This window comes from Hyperolius riggenbachi, chromosome 3, assembly GCF_040937935.1.
Source record: "Hyperolius riggenbachi isolate aHypRig1 chromosome 3, aHypRig1.pri, whole genome shotgun sequence".
Classification (NCBI taxonomy): domain Eukaryota; kingdom Metazoa; phylum Chordata; class Amphibia; order Anura; family Hyperoliidae; genus Hyperolius; species Hyperolius riggenbachi.
The window spans coordinates 420,837,984-420,861,931 of NC_090648.1; the positions used below are offsets into that span (position 1 = coordinate 420,837,984).

At 44.8% G+C, this 23,948-nt stretch overlaps 2 protein-coding genes across 15 annotated transcripts in view; one reads left to right on the top strand and one right to left on the bottom strand.

Moving 5' to 3' along the window:
- The window catches only part of SH3RF2 (SH3 domain containing ring finger 2), a 477,535-nt gene that overhangs the window by 144,289 nt on the left and 309,298 nt on the right, over positions 1-23,948 (top strand). The gene's annotated exons all lie outside the window — the stretch shown is intronic.
- Positions 1-23,948, bottom strand: part of GRXCR2 (glutaredoxin and cysteine rich domain containing 2) — a 167,187-nt gene that overhangs the window by 19,229 nt on the left and 124,010 nt on the right. For all 3 annotated transcript variants that reach the window (XM_068277532.1, XM_068277533.1, XM_068277534.1), the window contains one exon: positions 7,417-7,855. In XM_068277532.1, the coding sequence (XP_068133633.1) occupies positions 7,417-7,749 (333 nt within the window). In that variant the 5' untranslated portion in view covers positions 7,750-7,855. The remainder of the gene's footprint in view (positions 1-7,416; positions 7,856-23,948) is intronic.

The window sequence follows — 23,948 nt, forward strand, 5'->3', positions numbered from 1 at the left end:
CACATACTTTTTTATGCGTTAGTAGTTTAATGCGTAAAAATTTACGCATTGAACCAGTAACGCGTAAAAATGTATGTGTTAATGTTCCTGCACCAGCGGGAATGCGTAAAAATGTACGCAATGTGTCCCGCTGACCTCAGAGGTCGGCAAGCTGCCAGCGGGGGACTGGAGCAGCAGTGAGTGACTACGAGGGCACAGGATGGCTGCATGGGGCTGGTAGAAGCCTCAGGTAAGTGAAACTAATTTTTCATTTTGCTTGAACCTTCCCTTTAACAGGAAAAACCCTTTGAGGTGAAAAGGTTAAAGCTGATGGGAAGGCTCCGCCGTGTCTGGAGACCTGCTGTGTGGGATGCTCGCTTTTTGCTGGGATCACCAAATGGTATCCTTTCAAAGGGCATGTTCACACTTGGGTGTCACTGGCCCATGAAGGAACTTCTTTTGATCAAATTAATTACGCAAACAGGTCTTATCAGAAAGCATACTTGGCTCTCCTGAAAAGAACTCTGCTAACAGCTATGAAAAAAACAGACCCCCAGGCTTGACTGCAAGGACCTACACATCCAATTATGATCTGGCACTTCCATGACAGACGGTGCAGGAAACCGATTGCGATGGCGTTTTCTTTTCTCACGGTTCTTCCATGACACCTCCCCCGAGAATAGAGGCATAAGCCATGCATCCACAAGATGTGTGGCGTTGCCGCTTATCTGGCTGACAGGTCTCAAGCTGCCAGTATGGCGGGAAAACTCATTGGAGCCTGCGGCTCGGTTTACCTGGACAGGTCGCTTTCCTTTACCCTCGGGATTGACCCGACATGGACCTTTTTGGACACGCCACCGTGTCGGATGTGGGGTCTGTCAGGACTGCTGACAACGGGCAGTGGGTCAGGTTAGGTATATCAACAGCCACCTCACGCAAGGACTTCTTGCTAAGTGGCGGTGGACATAAGGGAACCCCGCGGGAATCCCTGGACCTTTCCAGCTCCTGACAGACTGCACATGTCTTGCAGTGTTTTGCTACATTCATGTTCATCCTGGGCCAATAAAACTGTTTTCGAATACAGTGTCTTGCACACCCCCAAGTGCCTGGCCAGTGGGCTGTCATGTGCGGAGTGCAGCATGTGCCCCCTGTATGCACTCGGTACCACGAGCCACTTGGTATACGCAAGTGGGTTACCTGCAGTGGGCTGTACAGACTCACTGTACAGTCTCCCACCTTCCCACTACACCTTGAAAGCAGCCCCATCTGCGAGGGGCTCAGAAGCTTGCTGCCTGAGCGCTTCCAGGCTTGGGTCACTTTGTAGTGCTGTTGTGAATGCTGCACGGTCAGTTTCAGCCAGCTGGCTCATGTCACATGAGGTCAACAGCTGAAAGCTTCTACTTCTGGGGTCAGCACGGGACGAGAAGTCCAGCACTGAGTCCACATCCCTTGCAGCACTCTGAGTGACGGCTAGCTCAGGTACAACATTAACACTACAATCAGTGACATTTCCCACTTCATTGACACATGCGTTATTGACAGTGACAGGTACAGTTACATTTTCATCACAACAGTTAGTGCATCAAACACAGGTACCTTTCACTCAGGTACTATTGAACCCGGTACCCTTGAACTGGGCACCTTCAACCTACCTCCCCCTGGTGCTCCCCCCAGTGTTTAAAGTACCTGGTGGTGGGCAGAGAGTCCATCTCCTTCTGTGAGCGTCGAGGCGGTTACGGCAGGTTCATAGTAGGACACAAGCTTGCCCAAATCGGTCCCCAACAATGCAGGGACCGGGAGATCATCCACAACCCCAACAATCCTTTCTTGAACCCCCACCCCCCCAGTCGAGCTTCACTCTCGCTTGGGCTATGTGTAAAAGGGTGCCCTTCACTCCAGTAAGGGCAAGGGATCGGTTGGAGCTGATGCTCTCTTTTGGAACAAGGTGTGAGTGAACTAACGTGATGTCTGCTCCGGTGTCTTGGAATCCAGTGACAATCTTGTCGTTCACTCTAACAGGCTGCTGCTGGTCGGTTCGGTTGCAGATTTCCTTTCCGCGGGCAAACAAAACAAACTCTGGAGATCCAGGCTGTGGTTCGCTGGTTGGTTGCATCTGCCGTGGGTGAAGTACTGGGGGTGCTGGTGGTGTCTGCCTCCACTCAGGACAGTCGAATTTCATGTGGCTGGGCTTGCGACAGTAGTGACAGGTGACGCGTACAAGAGATAACATCGCTGGAGACTTGAGCGCAGGATTCAGCCAGTATATGGCTGATCCTGCTGCCGCACAAGTCCCGGCCGTATTAAATACTATTCCCACTCCAGGCCGCCATGGATAGTGGGGAATGAAATAATTCGGCTTCCAGCAACTGGAAGCCGAATTATTATGTTTTAAAAGTGTTTTCAGCTCCGTCTTCTGACAGCGCTGAAGTTACTCCCTGTGCGTGCTATAGCCGTAATTCTCATTACGGCCTATGGTGGCGCCGGCTGCGCCCAAATCTCCTGCGCTGCCCCCAAATTTCCTGCGCTGGTTACAGTGTGTTCGCAGGTGACCTGCTCAGGCCTGGGCACAGCAGCTGCACTGAGTGGCCCCTGTGGTGGAGGGCTCACAGAGGCAGGAGGGTCGGCCCGGGTATTCGGCGGACCCCCGCCCAAGCTAAATGGTGCAGTTCTGCGTGTGTCAGGCAGCCGGGTAGTCACAAAGGTCTCAGCGAGGTCTGCAGCAGCAGTCACTGACTCAGGCTTCGGCTTCAGAACAAACTGTCGTACCTCAGCAGGGCAAATGTTCAGAAACTGTTCTAGTACGATCAAGTCCTCCAGGACATCATAAGACCCTTTGGCGAGGCCTACAGTCCACTGGCGGCATGTGGTGCGTAAACTGCTGACCACATACGGATAAATCCGTAGGCTTTTTCTGCCAGGACCTGAACTTCTAGCGATAGGCTTCTGGCGTCAGCTGGTATTTGGCAATGATAGCATCTTTTATAGCCACATAATTATTGTCTTTTTCCACAGGTAACTCAGCAAAAGCATCAAGCGCTTTGTAGCGCAGCAAAGGTGTCAGATGTCTGGCCCACTGGTCTTGGGACAGAAGATACTGACTGCATGCTTTTTCAAAGGATCACAAAAACAAGTCAATATCAGTGTCTTTTCAATAGTAACGAATTTAAACTTTGCACTTACAGGTGATGCGGCTCCTTCAGTAGAGAGGCTGGGCGATGAACTCCATCTGGCCTGTTGTACCTTGGCCATGTTCAGTTCATGCTGGCGCTCCCGCTCGGCGGCATCCCTCTCTGCTTGGCGTTCCGCAGCTTGGAGTTGCTCATGCGCTTGAAGTTCTGCAGCTTTGCGCTCCTCATGCGCTTGGCATTCTGCAGCAGTAGCTTGGTGTTCTGCAACAGTGGCTTGGCGTTCTTTACGCTTTTGCTCCACCATGTACTGCAGGTACTTTTCCAGGTCAGTGTCCATCAGCTTTTGTAATGCCTGCTGCATTACCAGGTCAGCACAAATGGACAGTCCAGTACTGGCCGGTCTCCTGCGTAGTCGTTGTAGCAGGGCTTCAGGATTCTCAACCTCTGTACGCATAGGATCTTCAGTCTCTGGTTTTCCTCGACTTGAGTGAGATTGGCTGGTGTCCACCTCAGCAGACACATCCCCCTCCCACAGTTGTTGGGTATCCCATTGAAACAAGTCTCTTATCATGTCCTGTTTTGTCTTGCGGAGGATGTCAATGCCCCTCGCTTGACAAAGATTTTCCAGATCTGCTTGGTGCATGTTCTTGTAGTTCCTGGACATTTTCATGCCAAATAAAATAAAAACTTTTGGGTAGGGGTACTGGGCTACACAGTCTCTCTGTATATATAAAAAATATGTTGCATTCAGCTAGCAACCAACGAATTGGTTCATTTCTCGACAGGGCTAATTCGATAGCACTATCTGAGATACTTTCAACACAACACAGAGCCCAAACACTGCCAAATACTGTCACTAGCCCCCTAGTGGCCAGACAGCACAATGTCTTCCAATCGGTTCCACCACACAGACCATGCAATCTGTGGTCGCAATCGGTGCGCTGAATCCACTGGACTTTTGGCAGCAGACTGACTATAAGGGAGCTTGTGAGTTACAGTAACACAAATCACACACTATTTCAGGGTATAGAACTGCAACCACTCCTGCAGAAGTGCAAGAGACCTAACCTCACTGATACTAATACCTGCAAATAAAACGGTTAAAACACAGCCACATTTCATATTCAGGTTCTCAAGGCAGCTGTCCCACCCCAAGGTTGTCAAGTACATGTCTGATGTTTTGCCGTGCAGCTGCTGTGGAGAGTTACTGAAAATATTGTTATCAGATGTGCCAATCCCTGAGCAGAGCAGTGTCATTCATGCTCACCCTTTCATGTTCCCAAACCACATCCCCCCTTCTCCTCAGCGCTGCCCCATGTCCAGTCTTCATAGCTCCCGCCAGCATCCCTCACCATGTCACTTGCCGATATGCACCGATGAGTCATATAATGAGATTCTGCCTGCAGGCATGGAGCTAAGCAGCAGTGGGAAGAAGGAGCTGGATGCGCTTTGGAAACCAGAAATGTATAGAGTACTCTGCTCCACTCGCAACTCAGACTGGAGGACAGTGGGGGTGGCATCCAAAGGCTTGCACCTCTCAAGCCTATGTCTTGGCCCGGCCTGTCACAAGCCCCCTAGTAGCCAGAACGCACAATGTCTTCCAATCGATCCCAGCACACAGACCATGCAATCTGTGGTCGCAATCGGTGCGCAGAAACCACTGGCATTTTGGCAGTAGACAGGCTAGAAGTGAGCTTGTGAGTTGCAGTAACACAAATTACACACTATTTCAGGGTATAGAACTGCCACCACCCCTGCAGAAGGGCAGGAGACCTAACCTCACTGGTACTAATACCTGCAAATAAAACTCTATTTTATCTAGCTATCAACAGTAGTAGTGACTCTTCGGAAGTGGTGGTGGTGTCAATGAGAACACTGGATGCTACAGGTTTACTTCAATAATTTATATATCTCTAAATTCAGTACTGTACATTTTTTCACAACTGCCCCTCAGTGGAATGGGACACAGACTGCACCTTCATTCTCCTGGGAGACTAGGTTCCCCCCAGGTAAGCTAACTGCCAGTTATATTGGATACTTGTTCCCAAAACTAGGTAACTTTCAACAGTGAAACAAGTTAGGATGGAGATGCATGAAACGGTCTCGGTCTGAGGTTTTTGAGGTCTGAATAACAGGAAGCCAAAAATTAGTACAAATGTATACATTATGTGTGTTATCTACATAAAGAGCCGTATAGTGAATCCAAAGCCCTGTGTATGGAGATGCAGTTCATGCATTCATGTTTGACTTTAGTGTACAGTTTTACAGTATTTTAAAATTGCTTCATTGATCGTATTGTCACATAGTCACAAGACAACTGCAATTGTAATGTGTGTGAAACGGCCTAAGGTCACTGCCCATGCGCGGCCCCAGCCTTGCGCCTCCTCAATCACACTCCTGTGGCTGGAAGGGCTCTGTGCATTCGCAGTTAGGCCTGAAACACACCAGAGGAGTTTTTCTGAGCGTTTTGAGTTTTTAAATCTGCTGCTAATGTTATCCTATGTGTCTGTGCACACTGGAGCAATGAGGTTTTGTAAAAAAACCCATAGCATTACATTGGGAAGAGCTTTTAGAGGTTTCAAAAGCTCTTCCCAATGTAATGCTATGGGGTTTTTTACAAAACCTCATTGCTCCAGTGTGCACAGACACATAGGATAACATTAGCAGCAGATTTAAAAACTCAAAACGCTCAGAAAAACTCCTCTGGTGTGTTTCGGGCCTTAGTAAAGATTTAAACTGCCATCGAGGAAGCGCGCAGCAAGAGATGCACATGCGCAATAAGAGATCTTTTGGAGGGGCACATTGAAGCAGATTGGGAGGAAACCAAGGAACCTTCAATGCTACTGGGGGGTTGGAAGAAGCCCCAGGCAAGTACCATGGAACTTAATCCCATCTTAGGTTTACTTTAATATCACAGCGTTTGCCATTTCACTCTCAGCTCATATGATATCTTTTTTAAACAGTGTCTGCTATTAGACAATGAGGGCCTGTTTACACTGGTAGTGCTGCAGAGCATCATAACGCAATATGCAAATAACCTGCACTTGAAAATGTGTCTGGTTTCTTGTAATGGGCAAGTTTAGATCTATTTGCTGTAACGCATGCTTTGTGATAACATACTGTTGCATCCATTTCTGTGTGCGTTATGTACATAGAAAAGCAGATGAAAATGCACAGCAACTGATGAGCAACTGAATCAGTTAAAACATATCAGATGTTACAAGTTACCAGTGTAAGCCCAGTCTAAAACCTCATACACATGCCTGAGTTAAAGAGAAACCGTAACCAAGAATGGAACTATGAACTTCATCCCAATCAGTAGCTGATACCCCCTTTCCCATGAGAAATCTTTTGCTTTTCACAAACAGATCATCAGGGGGCTCTGCATGGCTGATATTGTGGTGAAACTCCTCTCACAGTGTAATGTCAGGACCATGGTTCTGACATCACACTGTGGGAGCCTTGTTGCATGGAAAAAACAGCGGTTTACAGCTGCCAAAAAAAGCAAGCAGCTTCTTCTTCCACTGACATCACCTACCAGCAGTAAAAATGCCACAATGTGATAAATGTCAGAATATCAATCTGGGAGTGGAAAGATTTTACAATGATCAAACGCTGACTATATCACTTATACATAATTATTATAAAAATGAAGCTTTTTTTAATTACATTTATTTTCACTAGAGTTCCTCTTTAAGTCAGCTGAGGCGGCCGATAACGACTGCCTCAGCTGATAATCAGGCGTCCAGGGCAGCCAGCGACCCCAATCAGAAAGCGATCCGATGGCGGATCTACTCACCACCAGCTACGCCGATCCCATTGTTTGCACCGCTCCCCTGTCCGCCTCTTGACAGTGCGCTCACGCCGCTCATCCTATCTCCATTGCCCCCCTGCATAGTAACTCAGCGTGTTGTCAGCTACACAACTGACATGCATGTGTGCAGCCCGGCCCATCGATGTCACCCAAGGGGATCAGGTCCTGATCCCTGACTGGCGACGTGAGTTCTCAGGGTGTACACGGCCTCAAAAGAATAGTGGAAGGACTGATTAAAAGATAGTGAATTAGCTTTTGTGCCATTGTAGTTAAATAGAGCACCCACTGCACTTTTTTTTTTGTTTTAAACCAACTTAATTTGCTGGACCACTTATTTTCTCCAGCTTTGGCAAATCAACCCCATGGTGAGGTCTCTATATTGCATCTTATGTTTCAGGCAAGCACCACTTTGCTTTTAGTTGTATGTGAAGTGGTGTTTTTCTATGATACAGAACATCATGATATTGACAAATCATTACTGAATGCAGGACTTACTTTCTGGTCAGCTCCATGGCCGCTGGAAAACAGTGGATCGCCAGTTAGTCTGTAGGAGGTCCCATCTCTGAAGACACTTATCCTCTTAGCTGTCAGTCGGGCTGTTGGATAATACTGTGGATGAGTTTCCCCTGAGCTGAAATAGTGTTCTGACGACTCAAAACTGTCATGCAGAAAACTATGGGGATACTCTTCATCCGGCGACTCCAGTTCCTGGCCATCTTCAAAGACCTGTTTGAGCACCCGGCCACTGTATGCAGAAGAGATCTTAAATCTCACCTTTCTGGGTCTTTCTGCATATCTCTGGTTTAACTTTTTCTGCAGCTCATCCATAGGAAAGGTTTCTCTGTTGTGTTCTATTCATTTACTTGTTCAGTAAGTGCATGTGTACCTGTGTGCGTCTCAGTGCAGCTTCCCTGTATTTTGTCTTCATTTGTTCCTGCAACGATAAATAATTCACGCAAGGTCTGATATCTTCTCATGTAACCTCAGAACCAGCAGCACCTTATTAAGTATTAATAAATGCTCAGGAAAGCAGTAATTGTATATATGTGGTGACGAATGCTGCACTTTTGCCTCGACTTCCTTTAGGTGAGTCCTTTTGTAAACATTACAGGATCAGCAGCCAGATATGAAATGAAGCTTTTATTTACAGAGTGAATCTGAGACTCACCCAGTCTTGGATCATCCTGCAGGGCCATGATCTGCAAATTAATATCGGAGTCCTCAGGGAGTGGAGTATTTTCAGGGCATTTTCCCACCTGCTGCTTCTTGTTTGCATTCTGAGTTTAACATGTCTTTGAATAAGTTTTAACGTCGAAGTTGTTCACTATAATTAACAGAACTATGTTGGAGATATAGGATCTTGCAGTTAAACCTTGAGGGCCCTACCCACTCACTCAGCCCCCACAATGACCCTCATAACAAGTTAACCTATATGCCAGAGTCATATAATAAGTGCAGCCACCATGACCCAATCAGGAAAAAAGGCGCAGTAGAAATTACAGAAAAAAAATGGCAAGCCATAGGCTCCTAGTATAAAAGCAGCAAAATGTACCTTCTTTGTCGCAAATCGTGGATTTCATAATCGCCAAGTTATGCAGCAGTGAAGGTGAATTTCGGCTACGTGCCCCCTATGTGATGCCACAATGTGCATATTTGAATGCCTCGGCACCCATCATTCTATCGGGAACCACAGGGCGTCAAAATTTAGCTTCTTTGCCACCAATCGCAGCTTTGCATCAGCGCCTCTCGGCACCCAAATGTAATTTCTTTGCTGCAAATTGTGGGGGGTTAAGGTTTAGGCGAGGGGGGGGGGTTAAGGTTAGGCACTTCTAGGGGGGTTATGATGAGGCAGTCAAAGGTTTATGCACCACCAGGTTAGGCACCACTGGGGGAGTAGGGCGTCGGTAGGGGGAAGGTTCTGTGTAGGAGTAGTGTTAGGTTTGGCCATAGTAAAATATCCGTAAACATTACTGATATTTTACTATCGGAATCAGCAGTAGAATATTGCTAATTTTAGCAATATTCTACTAGCGGCAATCTCTTTTTTTCCTCTGCACAAAACTCTATACAAAAACTTAAAGGACAACTGAAGTGAGAAGAATATGGAGGCTGCCATATTTATTTCCTATTAAACAATACCAGTTGCCTGGCAGCCCTGCTGATCTACTTGGCTGCAGTAGTATCTGAATAACGCCAGAATCAAGCATGCAGCTAATCTTGTCAGATCTAACAATAATGTCTAACACTTGATTTGCTGCATGCTTGTTCAGGGTCTATGGCTGAAAGTAGAGGCAGAGGATCAGCAGGACAGCCAGGCAACTTTTATTGCTTAAAAGGAAATAAATATGGCAGCCTCCACATCCGTCTCACTTCAGTTGTCCTTTCAGTGACCTTTAGATCTGTTGGGGAGGTTAGTGTTAAATTTAGGCCCTGTCTGCTTGTCTACTTAAAAACCGTAGAGAACGCATATACGGCATAAGGCAATTACTATATGCCATATGTTACCAGAATGTCTCAATCTCAGTCAGATATGGATGTCCGTGATGGTTTTGGATAATTCTGGAACATAGAAAGTTGGGGACTTGCATGTGAAATGCATACTGAACAAAGACTGCTGCCATTATTTTTCTCCTTTGTATAATTAGTACCAACTCTATTCATCATCATCAAGGCCATGATCCCAAATAACCCAAACTGTGTAAAAGATGTATAGAGAAATAGCAGGTATTAGGAGTCCCAGCTACCATGGAAGGCCTGTCCAGTCAACGTACCAGAATCTTACTGAATTGCTTTGAATGGCGTGACAGAGCAATATCCAACCAACTAAGATCATCCTGAGATGGTTCTTAAAGCTACACACACACACACACACACACACACCGGAAGATGGATGGAGGAATCCATACCCATGCTACCCTACAAATGAGCATTCCTCAATCAATTTTCTTATTGTGGGAACATATGACGGCACGCGACGGGCGCGAACGAGAGTTCAAACGATACCGGCATTTTGCACGGGAGTCTTTGGGCATCTTAAAGTTCGGGACCGTGATGGTCATAATTGCCGCACGTTGCAAAACATTGTTAGTTTAAATGCACCCACATTTTGAAATCGCAGAAACAATCGCATGTCAAGTAAAACATTGCTGTGAAAAGTCGCATTGTGGGTACGTGCCTTAACTTACATGTATTTAAAGGTCTTACTTTTCTGCAAAATATAGTATATCTACTTTGCCTGTAACTACTGTTGTAAGTAAGCAGTAAAGATATGCTAGAGTGTCACACTAATGTTACATGACAGAATGTTTCCGCACCTTTGAAAGTCAGGATATGTTTCAATAAAACCTTTTTACCCCCGTGTTCTTTTTATGTGCATATACAAAGGCAGCCAACCAGGATTCCTGCCATCTACAGCTAATTACTAATTCAAGAAGATGAGTTTGTGCACAAAAGACTGTGGCCAGCCATATACTATGGCATGGTTACAAAAAAAAAAATTAAATGTAAAGTTCACTTAAAGTAACTTAAAGTGAAGCTATAATCAGTAATGTATCTGCATTATTGATATTAGTTCTATTTTAAAGTAGGAGCATATAAACTCTATCATTTACAATACAAAACTGACCAATACTACTATTTTTAAAATACAAAAAACTAAAATGTACCCTGTACTCCATTCTTGCTGAAGTGTTTACAAGATCTGCACGGGGGGGTTGGGGGGTGTTAAAGAGAGCATGAGGTGGGCTCAAAAAATGTAAAAAAAAGTAGGCTACCTGATCCGGGGGGCTGAGCGGATGTCATGAGGCAGAGAACATGCCTCTGTGTCCCATTTTCCCCCCATCTGCCCACCTCGGGATCTCTTTACTACCAGGAAGGGGAGGGGCGGTCCTTGCAATGAAATAAGAGTTTGGAAGAACATAGTTCATGAACTGTAACTAGTTTACTATCAGTAATATCACAGAGCACTAGCTTGTACTGTATAACTGTCTTAGGGGATAAAATATTGCAAGCATGTAGCATTATGCCCCATTTTAACAATGTATAATAAGTACCATAACACATTAAACTACCTAGCAATTGTAGGAATTCAGAGCTGCCTGCAAATTGAAAAAAAAGGTAATTTTTAATAACATATTATAAGTTATTTATATATATATATATATATATATATATATATATATATATATATATATATATATATATATATATATATATATATATATATTATTTATAATAACTTATAGTTTTCTAAAAGTGTATTGACCACTTAAGGACCACAGTCTTTTCGCGCCTTAAGGACCAGAGCCTTTTTTCCATTCAGACCACTGCAGCTTTAACGGTTTATTGCTCGGCCATACAACCTACCATCTAAATGAATTTTACCTCCTTTTGTTGTCACTAATACAGCTTTCTTTTGGTGCTATTTAATTGCTTCTGTGATTTTTAGTTTTTATTATATTCATCAAAAAAGACATGAATTTTGTCAAAATGAATTTTGTCAAATAAAGTAAAATTTCTGTATACATTTTTGTTCAAATTTATTGTGCTACATGTCTGTGATTAAAAAAAAAAACATTTGGTGTATATTTATTGGTTTGGGTAAAACTTATAGCGTTTACAAACTATGGTGCAAAAAGTTAATTTTCCCATTTTGAAGCATCTCTGACTTTTCTGACCACCTGTCATGTTTCATGAGGTGCTAAAATTCCAGGATAGTATAAATACCCCCCAAATGACCTTATTTTGGAAAGAAGACATCACAAAGTATTCACTAAGAGGCATGGTGAGTTCATAGAAGATTTTATTTTTTGGCACAAGTTAGCGGAAAATGACACTTTGTGACAAAAAAAAAAAGGTTCCATTTCTGCTAACTTGTGACAAAAAAAAAAATGAAATCTGCCATGGACTCACCATGCCCCTCTCTGAATACCTTGAAGTGTCTACTTTCCAAAATGGGGTCATTTGTGGGGTGTGTTTACTGTCCTGGCATTTTGAGGGGTGTAAAAATACACACCAAAACACATTATACTACTTCTCCTGAGTACAGGGATATCACATGTGTGGCACTTTTTTCAACCCTAACTGCACTAAGGGGCCCAACGTCCTATGAGTACCTTTAGGATTTCACAGGTCATTTTGAGGCATTTGGTTTCTAGACTACTCCTCACGCTTTAGGGCCCCTAAAATGCCAGGGCAGTATAGGAAGCCCACAAGTGACCCCATTTTAGAAAGAAGACACCCCAAGGTATTCCGTTCAGGGCAGTCTCTAGGCTAAATTTTACCCAGGGTGAGGGTGTAAAAATCGCCAACCCCCCCCCCATGGAGCCAGGCATAGGTGCCCGCAGTACAGGTTAGCTACATAGGTGCCTCCAGTATAGAGTAGCCTGTATAGTTGCCCCCAGTATAGATTAGATAGGTAGTTGCCCCCAGTGTAGGTTAGATAGGTAGGTGCCTGCTTTATAGGTTATCTACGTAGGTGCCTCCAGTATAGGGTAGCCCATATAGTTGCCACCAGTGTGGGTTAGATAGGTAGGTGCCCGCAGTATAGGTTAGATAGGTAGGTTCCCGCAGTATAGGTTCGATAGGTAGGTTCCCCCAGTATGGGTTAGATAGGTAGGTTCCCCCAGTATAGGTTAGATAAGTAGGGTCCCCCAGTATGGGTTAGATAGGTAGGTGCCCCCAGTATAGTTTAGATAGGTAGGTTCCCGCAATATAGGTTCAACAGGTAGGTTCCCCAGTATGGGTTAGATAGGTAGGTTCCCCCAGTATAGGTTAGATAGGTAGGTTCCCCCAGTATAGGTTAGATAAGTAGGCTTCCCCAGTATGGTTTAGATAGGTAGGTTCCCGCAGTATAGGTTCAATAGGTAGGTTCCCCCAGTATGGGTTAGATAGGTACGTTCCCCCAGTATAGGTTAGATAGGTTCCCACAGTATAGGTTAGGTAGGTAGGTTCCGCTGTATAGGTTAGTTAGGTAGGTTCCCCCAGTATAGATTAGTTAGGTAGGTTCCCGCAGTATAGGTTTAGTTAGGTAGGTTCCGCAGTATAGGTTAGTTAGGTAGGTTCCCGCATTATAGGTTAGGTAGGTTCCCGCAGTATAGGTTAGTTAGGTAGGTTCCCGCAGTTTAGGTTAGGTAGGTAGATGCCCCGCAATATTGGTGTTAGGTAGGTTCCCGCAGGTATGGGCGGCATGAGTTGGGCGCAGGAGAGGGGGAGCGGACATAATAGTAATAACTCACCTGCTTCCGCCGAACCTGCGCTGCTTCAATGTCCTTCCTTTCCCGGCATCTGTCTCATTAGTAACAGCACTTCCTGTGATGACATGCGGTACGTCATCACAGGGGGCGCTGTTACCAGGCGACGGACGCCGGGAGAGAAAAGATGTTGAAACTGCGGAGGAACGGGTGAAGAAGGTGAGTTATAACTATTATGTCCGTTCCCCCGCTCCGGCGCCCCCCCTCCTGCAGCACAATAAAGCTCCCCGGGTGATTGCACTTATCGCACGCCCATAGAAACGGGGCTGATTCCGTTAGGGGTATGGTGAGTTCATAGAAGATTTTATTTTTTGTCACAAGTTAGCGGAAATTGATTTTTATTGTTTTTTTCACAAAGTGTCATTTTCCACTAACTTGTGACAAAAAAATAAAATCTTCTATGAATTCACCATTCTACTAACGGAATACCTTGGGGTGTCTTCTTAAATGGGGTCACTTGTGGGGTTCCTATACTGCCCTGGCATTTTAGGGGCCCTAAATCGTGAGGAGTAGTCTAGCAACCAAATCCCTCAAAATGACCTGTGAATAGGACGTTGGGCCCCTTAGCACACCTAGGCTGCAAAAAAGTGTCACACATGTGGTATCTCTGTACTCAGGAGAAGTAGTATAATGTGTTTTGTGGTGTATTTTTACACATACCCATGCCGGGTGGGAGAAATATCTCTGTAAATGGACAATTGTGTGTAAAAAAAAATAAAAAAAAAAAAATTGTCATTTACAGAGATATTTCTCCCACCCAGCATGGGTATGTGTAAAAATACACTCCAAAACACATTATACTACTTCTCCTGAGTACGGCGATACCACATGTGTGACACTTTTTTGCAGCCTAGGTGCGCTAAGGGGCCCAACGTCCTATTCACAGGTCATTTTGAGGCATTTGGTTTCTAGACTACTCCTCACGGTTTAGGGCCCCTAAAATGCCAGGGCAGTATAGGAACCCCACAAGTGACCCCATTTTAGAAAGAAGACACCCCAAGGTATTCTGTTAGGTGTATGATGAGTTCATAGATTTTATTTTTTGTCACAAGTTAGTGGAAAATGACACTTTGTGAAAAAAAAAAAAACAATAAAAATCAATTTCCGCTAACTTTTGACAAAAAATAAAATCTTCTATGAACTCGTCATAAACCTAACGGAATACCTTGGGGTGTCTTCTTTTTAAAATGGGGTCACCTGTGGGGTTCCTATACTGCCCTGGCATTTTAGGGGCCCAAAACCGTGAGGAGTAGTCTGTGTGAGAAAACGCAGAAAAGCCGCCGCGTGTGCTCAGAACAAGGCGGCTGATTCCGCATCCAACGCGGCGGTTTGCACGTGTGGGCCTACATCTGCCAGTATGGCTAAACGCGGAGAAACCGCCGCATGCTCTGATAGGGGTGCGGCTGGTTCCGCGTCCAGCGCGGCGGGTGGTACACAACACATGTCTGGTGTGGCTGGGACTGATAGTCCACACAGGTTCAGAAGGACGCGCGCGCGCTGAGAGGCAGAACTTTTATGACAGCCAGAAAGGAGTCAGCTGACCAAGCCGGTCAGCTGATGATTCAACCAGTTCCCATTGGTCCAGCACTTAGGGGAGGCGCTGGAGAGCGTTGTGCTATATATACCGGGTGCTGGTCATTCACTGGTTGTCTGCCGTTGCGATCACTACGTGGAAGCACTCAGACCTTATTGTCAGATTTTGTGTTATCATTCTGTTATACTTCAGACTAGTTCCAGGGTGTTGATGATCAAGGACCTCACACCCAAGATTAGGGACTTGTGTTACCATTCTGTTATACTCCAGACTAGTTCCAGGGTGTTGATGATCAAGGACCTCACACCCAAGATTAGGGACTTGTGTTACCATTCTGTTATACGTCAGACTAGTTCCAGGGTGTTGATGATCAAGGACCTCACACCCAAGATTAGGGACTTGTGTGACCATTCTGTTATACTTCAGACTAGTTCCAGGGTGTTGATGATCACGGAGCTTACACCCAAGACTAGGCATTGTTTATTATCTGTTATGACTTACTGCTTTCTTGACCACTCTTCTGTTCACTGATTCGGTACTTCGCTATATCTGATACTCTGTTGCCAAACCCTGCTTGCCTTAGGATTACCGAATCAGCCTCCTGTCTTTGTACTTTGTATGTCCGTGTGTTGCCGACCTGGCTTGCCCGACCTTGAGAACTATCTCCTCAGTTAAGAGATAGTTCACAGATCAGTCAGTGACATCTTCCATTGGTGTCGCTCACGCTCTGGTCCTTTCCTCTCCCAGTCTGACTCCTCCCTGTGGGAGATTCTCAGGCTGCTGAAAGGTACTCATTCTATAGTGCAGTATTCCGTACTGCCTTTGTACCTGTCCTCCTGATATTGTTCTCAAAGTATTACTGTTGCACCAAACACTCATATTACTCAGGTGTCCAGAGGTTAGTATATATCTGTATTCTTGGTGATACTGCAGATCACCAATAATCAGACCCTCTCTGTGTTACACCGATCGTTGCAGTCTGGAAACCAAATGCCTCAAAATGACTGTTCAGGGGTATAAGCATCTGCAAATTTTGATGACAGGTGGTCTATGAGGGGGCAAATTTTGTGGAACCGTTCATAAGCAGGGTGGCCTCTTAGATGACTGGTTGTATTGGCACTGAAGTGCAGGAAGCGCAGGATGTTCTCAAATCGTGACCTGGACATGGCAGCAGAGAACATGGGCATGTGATGTATTGGGTGCGTAGACCAATAAGACCGCAATACATTCTTTTTGACTAGACCCATGGAGAAGGCCCGGAAAAATGTTACGTTCGGAAACTTGGAGTGGTTTCCACCAGAAAGGCTGGGCATAGTAGCTTATTGGATTGGCGGTTGCGTATTGTGTGGCATAACGGTTGGTCTCAGCCACAATTAAGTCGTACCAGCAGTGATCAGAAAAAAAAATTCTGTCACTGCGGTGGGGCGGGTGTGGGTTTGGCCGGGTGATCAGAAGCCTGCAGGGGGCAGATTAGGACCTGATCTGATGGGTAGCAGTTACAGGGGGTGACGGAGTGATTGATGGGTAATCAGTAGGTGATTACAGGGGAGAATATATGCAAGAAATGCACTGGGGAGTTGATCAGAGGGGGTCTGGGGGGCTATCTGAGGGTGTGGACGGGTGTTTGGGTGCCCGCAGGGGGCAGTTTAGGGTCTGATCTGATGGGTAGCAGTGACAGGGGGTGACGGGGTGATTGATAGGTGATCAGGGTGTGATTAGAGGGGAGAATAGATGCAAGCAATGCACTGGCGAGGTGATCAGGGCTGGGGTCTGAGGGCGTTCTGAGGTGTGGGTGGGTGATTGGGTGCCCAAGGGGCAGATTAGGGTGTGATCTGATGGGTAGCAGTGACAGATGGTGACAGGGGGTGATTGATGGGTGATCAGTGAGTGATTAGAGGGGAGAACAGATGTAAATATTGCACTGGGGAGGTGATAAGGGGTGGTCTGAGGGCAATCTGAGGGTGTGGGCGGGTGTTTGGGTGCCCGCAGGGGGCAGATTAGGGTCTGATCTGATGGGTTGCAGTGACGGGGTGATTGATAGGTGATCATGGTGTGATTAGAGGGGAGAATAGATGCAAGCAATGCACTGGCGAGGTGATTAGGGCTGGGGTCTGAGGGCGTGGGCGGGTGATTGGGTGCCCAAGGGGCAGATAGGGGTCTGATCTGATGGGTAGCAGTGACAGGTGGTGACAGGGGGTGATTGATGGGTGATCCGTGGGTGATTAGATGGGAGAACAGATGTAAACAATGCAGTTTGGAGGTGATCTGAGGGTGGGTCTGTGGGCGATCTGATGGTGTGGGTGGGTGATCAGATGCCCGTAAGAGGCAGGTTAGGGTCTGATCTGATGGGTGGCAGTGACAGGGGGTGATTGATGGGTAATTGACAGGTGATCAGTGGGTGATTACAGGGGAGAATAGATGTATGCAGTACACGGGGGTGGGTCTGGGGAGAATCTGAGGGGTGGGGGGGTGACCAGGAGCCCCCAGGGGGCAGTTTAGGACCTAATAAAAAAAATAGCGTTGACAGATAGTGACAGGGAGTGATTGATGAGTGATTGGGTGCAAACTGTGGTCTGAGGGGTGGGCAGGGGGGGGGTCTGATGGGTGCTGTGGGCGATCAGGGGGCACAGGGGGCCAGATCAGTGTGTGTGTGTGCTCACTATGTGGGCTGCAGCCTGCCCTGGTGGTCCCTCGATCACTGGGACCACCAGGGCATGAGGCAGCCTGTATAATATGCTTTGTATACATTACAAAGCGTATTATACGCTTTCTATGCGGCGATCCAGGGGCTAATAACCCACCGGCACTTCAGAACGGCCGGCGGGTTACTGCGCCAGGTGGGCGGAGCCTATTACCAGCGCAATCGCCGCATAACCGCGCCCCCCCCCGCTGGTCAGCCGATCAGCTGACTGCGGTCCTTTAGCCCCAGACATTGCGTCCGCCCATCGGCTGTCTGTGGACGCTATGTGGTTAAAGGGTACCAGCAATCGGGGGGGGGGGAAGGGGTGGTAGGAGTTAGACCTCCCAATATGGGTGTGCCTCTTTATAGTCCAGAGGCTTCTCCGGGGCCACTCTCGACCCTCCTGCTGTTTGCTGTGACCCTCTAAAGCACAGGTGTCAAATACAAGGCCTGCAGGCCGAATGCATCCTTTGTTGCCATTGTATGTGGCCCTTGAGAGCTTTAAATGTGCATCAACCCACAGGACCCCCTCCGTGAAATTAGCATGATCTAAATCTAAATCCCCCCTCCTCGCGCGCATTTGACTGGTAAAATACATATCTCCACACTTTTCCCCCACCACCATTTCCCCACATAGTAGTGCAGAGGAGCAGTGTAATATTTACCTGCTCCAGTGCTGCGTCTTGTCTTCTGTAACTGGATAGTGTAATGCATAACGCCTCTGACACAGGAGACCTGGTTTGAATCTCGGCTCTTCCTGTTCTGTAAGGCAGCACCTATTCAGTAAGGAATCCTTGGGCTAGACTCCCTAACGCTGCTACTGTCTACTGAGTGCACCCTAGTGGCTGCAGCTCACGCCCTTTGAGTAGGCCAGTAGAAAATCACAATATAAATGTTATTTGTCGTGTCTTTTCCATTCTTCCTAGCAGCTGCACGCGCTAAACCTTCTCACCTCCATCTCCTGTTTACGTGACATGCATTCAGAGCTAGAGGTATGCAGGATAGAGCATGTGTCAATCAGGAGGATTAGAGGAGACCTGAAGCAGCACTGGAGCAGGCAAATATAAAACTGCTCCACTGCTCTACTCTGCACTAGCGGGAGGAGAGGTGATCCAGAACCCCCATGGTCACTATAGATGTCAGTTTTATTTGTTCAATAAATGTTAAATCTTCGTTAACAATTTGGTCCCGACTTAGACTGTTTTAGATTTTGGCCTTTTAAGCGATTGAGAATTTTCTACAATAAAGTTGATTGCTTGTGGCCATACTCCCCTCTGTGTACAAGTGTGGATGGAAGCCAACTTTGGCTAGCTAGCACACATGGCCACTTTTTCAAAAAACACGAGCTATGTACACACGCTAGTCTACTGTCACCTGTTAGGAACAAGCTCAACTCTGTGGGTGATACTTTACTTTCAGTTACAGATCTGGTATGTTGGACCTTTAAGTGACCTCGCCGGACATCTATACACATACACATAATCTTGGGTGTGATAGCCCAGAACTGCCAACCTGGCTAAATTTAGTTTAACTTGTGTATGTAGCTTCGTACAGATGTCTGACAACCCAATTTCTTATATTTTAGTGGCTCTCCTGTTCAGAAAACGTTCATACAGTATTTATTATTCAGATCAGGAAGAAGGAGATAACTAGAGCTTGAATTCTTCTGATCCATATCATTAAGTAAATACGGGAGATTTAAAGTCTTGGTGGAAGATGCTGATGAGCTACTGCAAATTATTAGAGCTTCCGTAGATATTTGAAAAGGCTAAAAAGATTTGTATTGTTCAGGGTGAAATGTATTCAGAATTAGAAAAAGAGGAGGTTACAGAATTGCAAGAGCCTTAAAAGCATTTCTAGTATCAAACGATACATGGGGCTTCTTTCTGCCACCCTGCACTCTATCAGGCCTCTCTGAGTCCTCCCTATTCCCTCCAGTATGCTGATGTCCTCCCTGAACTGCACAGACGAGGCCCAGGTCACGCACCTCCTCAATCGTGCTTCTGTAGCCTAGAGCGTTCTGCACATGCACAGTTCATAAAGAATTAACAGCGCATGACCACACTGCTCCTGGCTAGAGACACACGGTCAGGGCAAAACATGTACAGTCGGTGATATTTTGGAGGTGGACAGCAGCACACTGGAGGGGAAAGCGGATCGGGAGGATTCCAAGTGACCTGACTGACTGACTGTAAGAGGGGGCTGGATGAGGCCACAGGTACGCAAGATTCATTCCCCCCCCCCCCCCCCCCTTGGGTTTTCTTTAAGGTTTTGTAGGAATGATACTTTGGCTGGAATAGTCAGTACTGTCCTGGTTGGCTGACCACCCCCAAAACAAAAATTTGATAGTATCAGAAAAAAAGATCCACTTAGCTGGATTTTCAGTTAAAAGATCCACTAAGCTGGATTCTTTTAACCGAAAAATCAGGAAAAAGACAGGCGCTTAGGGTTACATCAACCTGTGGTGACGGGGAGGTAACATTCACAGTTGCATCAACGATCCTTAGACTAACTAAGTTTGAAATCGGTCTTATAGGTCAGCTGCATTAACTATTGGCTGGTCTGTAGATGTCAGACAAGAAGCAGCTACAGTCAAACTAACGTGTTTGGCTATCTTTATTGGCTGAAAGCAGATGATCTGCTCCACTGCTTTAAACTTTAATTCAGCTACATCCTTGTTGATTTGGATAAGTGCCTTGGCTGTCAGGAGATGTGTCCCGCAATATCTACCGGTACATGCCCTTAAAAATGATAAATGTGATATTCCAGTTCATTAAAACAGTTGCTCTGAATATATGTCACTGCTACATTTTGTTGCATTTCAGGTTATTTTTTAAAACATTCCAGACGATCCGTTTTGTGATTTGCCAACAAATTTATAGTGTTGCCAACAATTTTTCTGATTTCTATTTGTGAAAGATCAAATGTAAAAAAAAATAGTTTCCAATATATTCAGATCTGTTTTTGGGCTTTTTGAAGATCTAATTATTGGCTTGGATAATATGTGGGGTTTTTATATCTTTCCATAAGTATGCCCTTTAGGCCTAGTTTGTCATTACATATGAGATGTAGTATGCATTTGTCTGGGCTGATGTCATCGTTTAGGGATCAGGAGTTTGTTAATGCAGGCTGAAAATCTGGATTATCACAGTCCACTAAGGATATTGGTCTGAAGTGGTGGTGCTGCATATTCACAGGTAAAATAGGTGAGTATCTTCATGTCATGAATAAAGATTCTGATGCAGATATTCTTGGATATGACTTGGTTGTCAATATTTAAAACTGGTAGGTAGTATTTCTCCTGCAAGATAATAAGGTTATAGCCCAGTGAAACGTTTATTGCAATAAGGCAAATTCCAATAGCAATCAGGATGTCAATTGATGATACAACTAGTATCCTGCTCTGCCTAAATTTAGTCAGTTGGTCGGTCAGTCGGGTGACCATGTGACTCCTAAATTGGGAAGAATAAAAGAGCTCAATCTAGTTGAAAACTGGATTGGAAGTGGTGCAAAGGTTGTGACTAAGGTAGTATCAAAAGTGGAGCATGGAATAGTGTGCACAACATCAGATGCTCCCACAGAGTGCTGCCTTTTGCTTGTCTAGCCTTCCCCTTTTCTTCAAGAGCGGTGCACACACCTTCACTGGCACCGATCAGTGTGTCTATATTGCAATTTCTCAAAGTGACACTGAAAATGATCTGTTCAGATTATTTGGGGTGACAAATCTTTCTGGTGTGTACATGTTTTTATTCTGACATGCCCTCTTTTCATGAGCAAAATCAAGTTATTTGATGCTCAAATAATAATACTCTGTGCAGTACATCAGTGAGGAAGTTGAAGTTCCCAACTAAAAGTTTGTTTGTACCTAGAATTCTGCTTACTCAAGAAAGTAAAAAAAATGTATCAAATATATAATTTCTATGAATCAGTAAAATGGCAAAATCAATTTTTGGGGATTAATTTCTGAATAATTTGCTCCTTAGATTTTTTTTTATTTGTTTGAATAGAAAGTTAATTTTTACCTGTAGCTAAAAATATGCCTTCCCTACTTTTAATGTATTGTTTATTAGAAAATGAATCCCGCTACAGACATCTACGGCAAGTCATTAACATAATGTCTACTCACATAGGTAAAGTTATGCATATTATGCCACCTTCATTATACTTAATGGGGATATGTTTCCAATAAAATTAAAGAGAATCTGTACTCTGAATTCTTGCAATAAAAAGCATACCATTCTATTCATTATGTTCTCCTGTTCCCCTCTGTGCTGTTTCTGCCACTCCCTGCTGCAATCCAGTCTTAAAATTGCCAGTTTTAGGCAGTGTTTACGAACAAAATACATGGCTGCTAACCAGCATGTGATAGGCTGAGAGAGGCTCAGTCTGTGACTCATACAGAGCCTGGAGGGGGCATGGAGAGGGTGTGTATAGCTTCTTCCTATCACAAGCAGAGCAGCACATTCCAGCCTGAGCTGACAAAGCTGACAAAGGAAAGAAGATTAGATTATATAACAGAGATAATACAGCCACTGTGCAACTAGAAAAGGCTGCAGTAAGACGGACCACATTAGAACAGGTATAGGATCTTATAGGATAGAAGAAATAAGGCTGAACATTTTGTTACAGGGTCTCTTTAACATGCTAACTCAAGAATAGCCTCTTAGTAAACGGACAACCTGTTCGTTTCATTCCGTTCTATTTTTCCTTCGTACCTGTAATCTACAAATATATCAGCAGGACTAAACAATTATAGATCTGCATTTTCTCCACAGATGAGTACGAGAGGAATCGTTATTTGTTTTCAAAGGGGGGGGGGGAAGTAAAATTGACTGGGATAATGATTATATCCTGCCTTTTTTCAATTAACAAATTATCATAAAAAATGTGGTATGTTTAAGAAAATGTAACCTAACATAACCTCCATGGAAATGCAGAGTCAAAATACCTACTTGAATTGGCTTATTTAATGGGGTAATTAAGAAATACTGTAGTTAAAAGAGTTCTGAGTTTTGAGTATTCATTTGAATGGGCACTAAACAGAATTTCTAATGTATATCTGTATGAGAAATGCAGGCTACCAGGTGTAAATAGCAGCATCAAGCTCAGTGCTGGCCATACAAGTATAGATTTTCATGCAACAAATAAAGAATAGTATGAAACATGGGAGGTTTTAAAATAGTTTACAGTATTTTATTTAGTCAGGTCTTCATTTTCCAGCTCTGCTGAAAGAATTACATTTTATTGAAATAATAATTAATCAATCGTTCTACTTTGCATACTTGGTAGTTCCACTTTGCGAACTAATACATTGTTATATTATACAAATATAGATATATGCTTTGTGATTCAGGCAGCACGGTGGGGTAGTGGATAGCATTCTCGGCTTGCATCGCTGGGTTCCTGGTTCGAATCCCAGCTAGGGTGCTATTTTCACTGATATTGTAAATTCTCCCAGTGTCTGTGTGTGTTTCCTCCAGGCACTCCAGTTTCCGCCCATATCCCAAACACGTACAGTTGAGTTAATTGGCTTCCACTCCAAAGTGGCCCAAGACTTGGATATATGACTATGGCGTGAATTACCAAGGACTCTCTCAGGGATAGTCTGACATAACTATATACTGTGTAAGAAATTCTACAGAAGATGGCAGTACTTTATAACTACAAAATAATAATAATGCTTAATTTTTTATGTTAAATGACACGTGAAGTGGGAGGGATTTGGATGCTGCTATAAATATTTTCTTTGAAATATTACCCATTAGCTTTGCATATCCGAGCCTCATATGTCCTGGCAAAAGTAGAGAGAGAATGATCTGGATAGCAGTGGCGTAGCTACGGAGCTATGGACCCCAGGGCAAGCTTTACAATGCCCAATCCCCCCCCCCCCCCAGTACTCTTTACATAACAATTGACACACGGCGCACCAAACCTGCCAAGGACAACCACAGTGTCAGAGGTGCAAGAAGGGGATGGGTTTGTTAATGATCCCTACTGTTCAGAGCATATATAGAAGTGGTTACTACCAGCACAAGACCAATAGAGAGCTAATACTGCAGTTGAGGGAGGGCCCCTCTAGCCTAAGGGCCCCGATGCGGTCGCAACCTCTGCACCCCTTATTGCTATGTCACTGCTGGATAGTTGAGGTGTACTGTAAGGTTCATGTTACATGTTGACCAGACTGCCTGTCCTCTTGACAAGTGGTATGTTTTGGTCTTAATCCTCTTTGCTGTCTTTTTTTTTTTAATCCAGTTTATTATTTTTTCTCTGGCTACAGTAGTAACAACTATTCAAAAAAACTATTCAGCTCCTCCACTATATAAGGCAAGGAAAAGCCCTAATTTCTTAAATGACACCTGAATTGAGAGGCATATGCCATATTTATTTCCTTTAAAATAATACCAGTTGCCTGGCAGCTCTACTGATCTTTCATGCATCAATAGTGTCTGAATCACCCACCTGAAACAAGCATACGAGGAACCTTGTCTAATTTAAGTCAAACATCTGATCTTCATGCTTGTTCAGGGTCTACAGCTAAACGTATTAAAATCATTGGATCTGC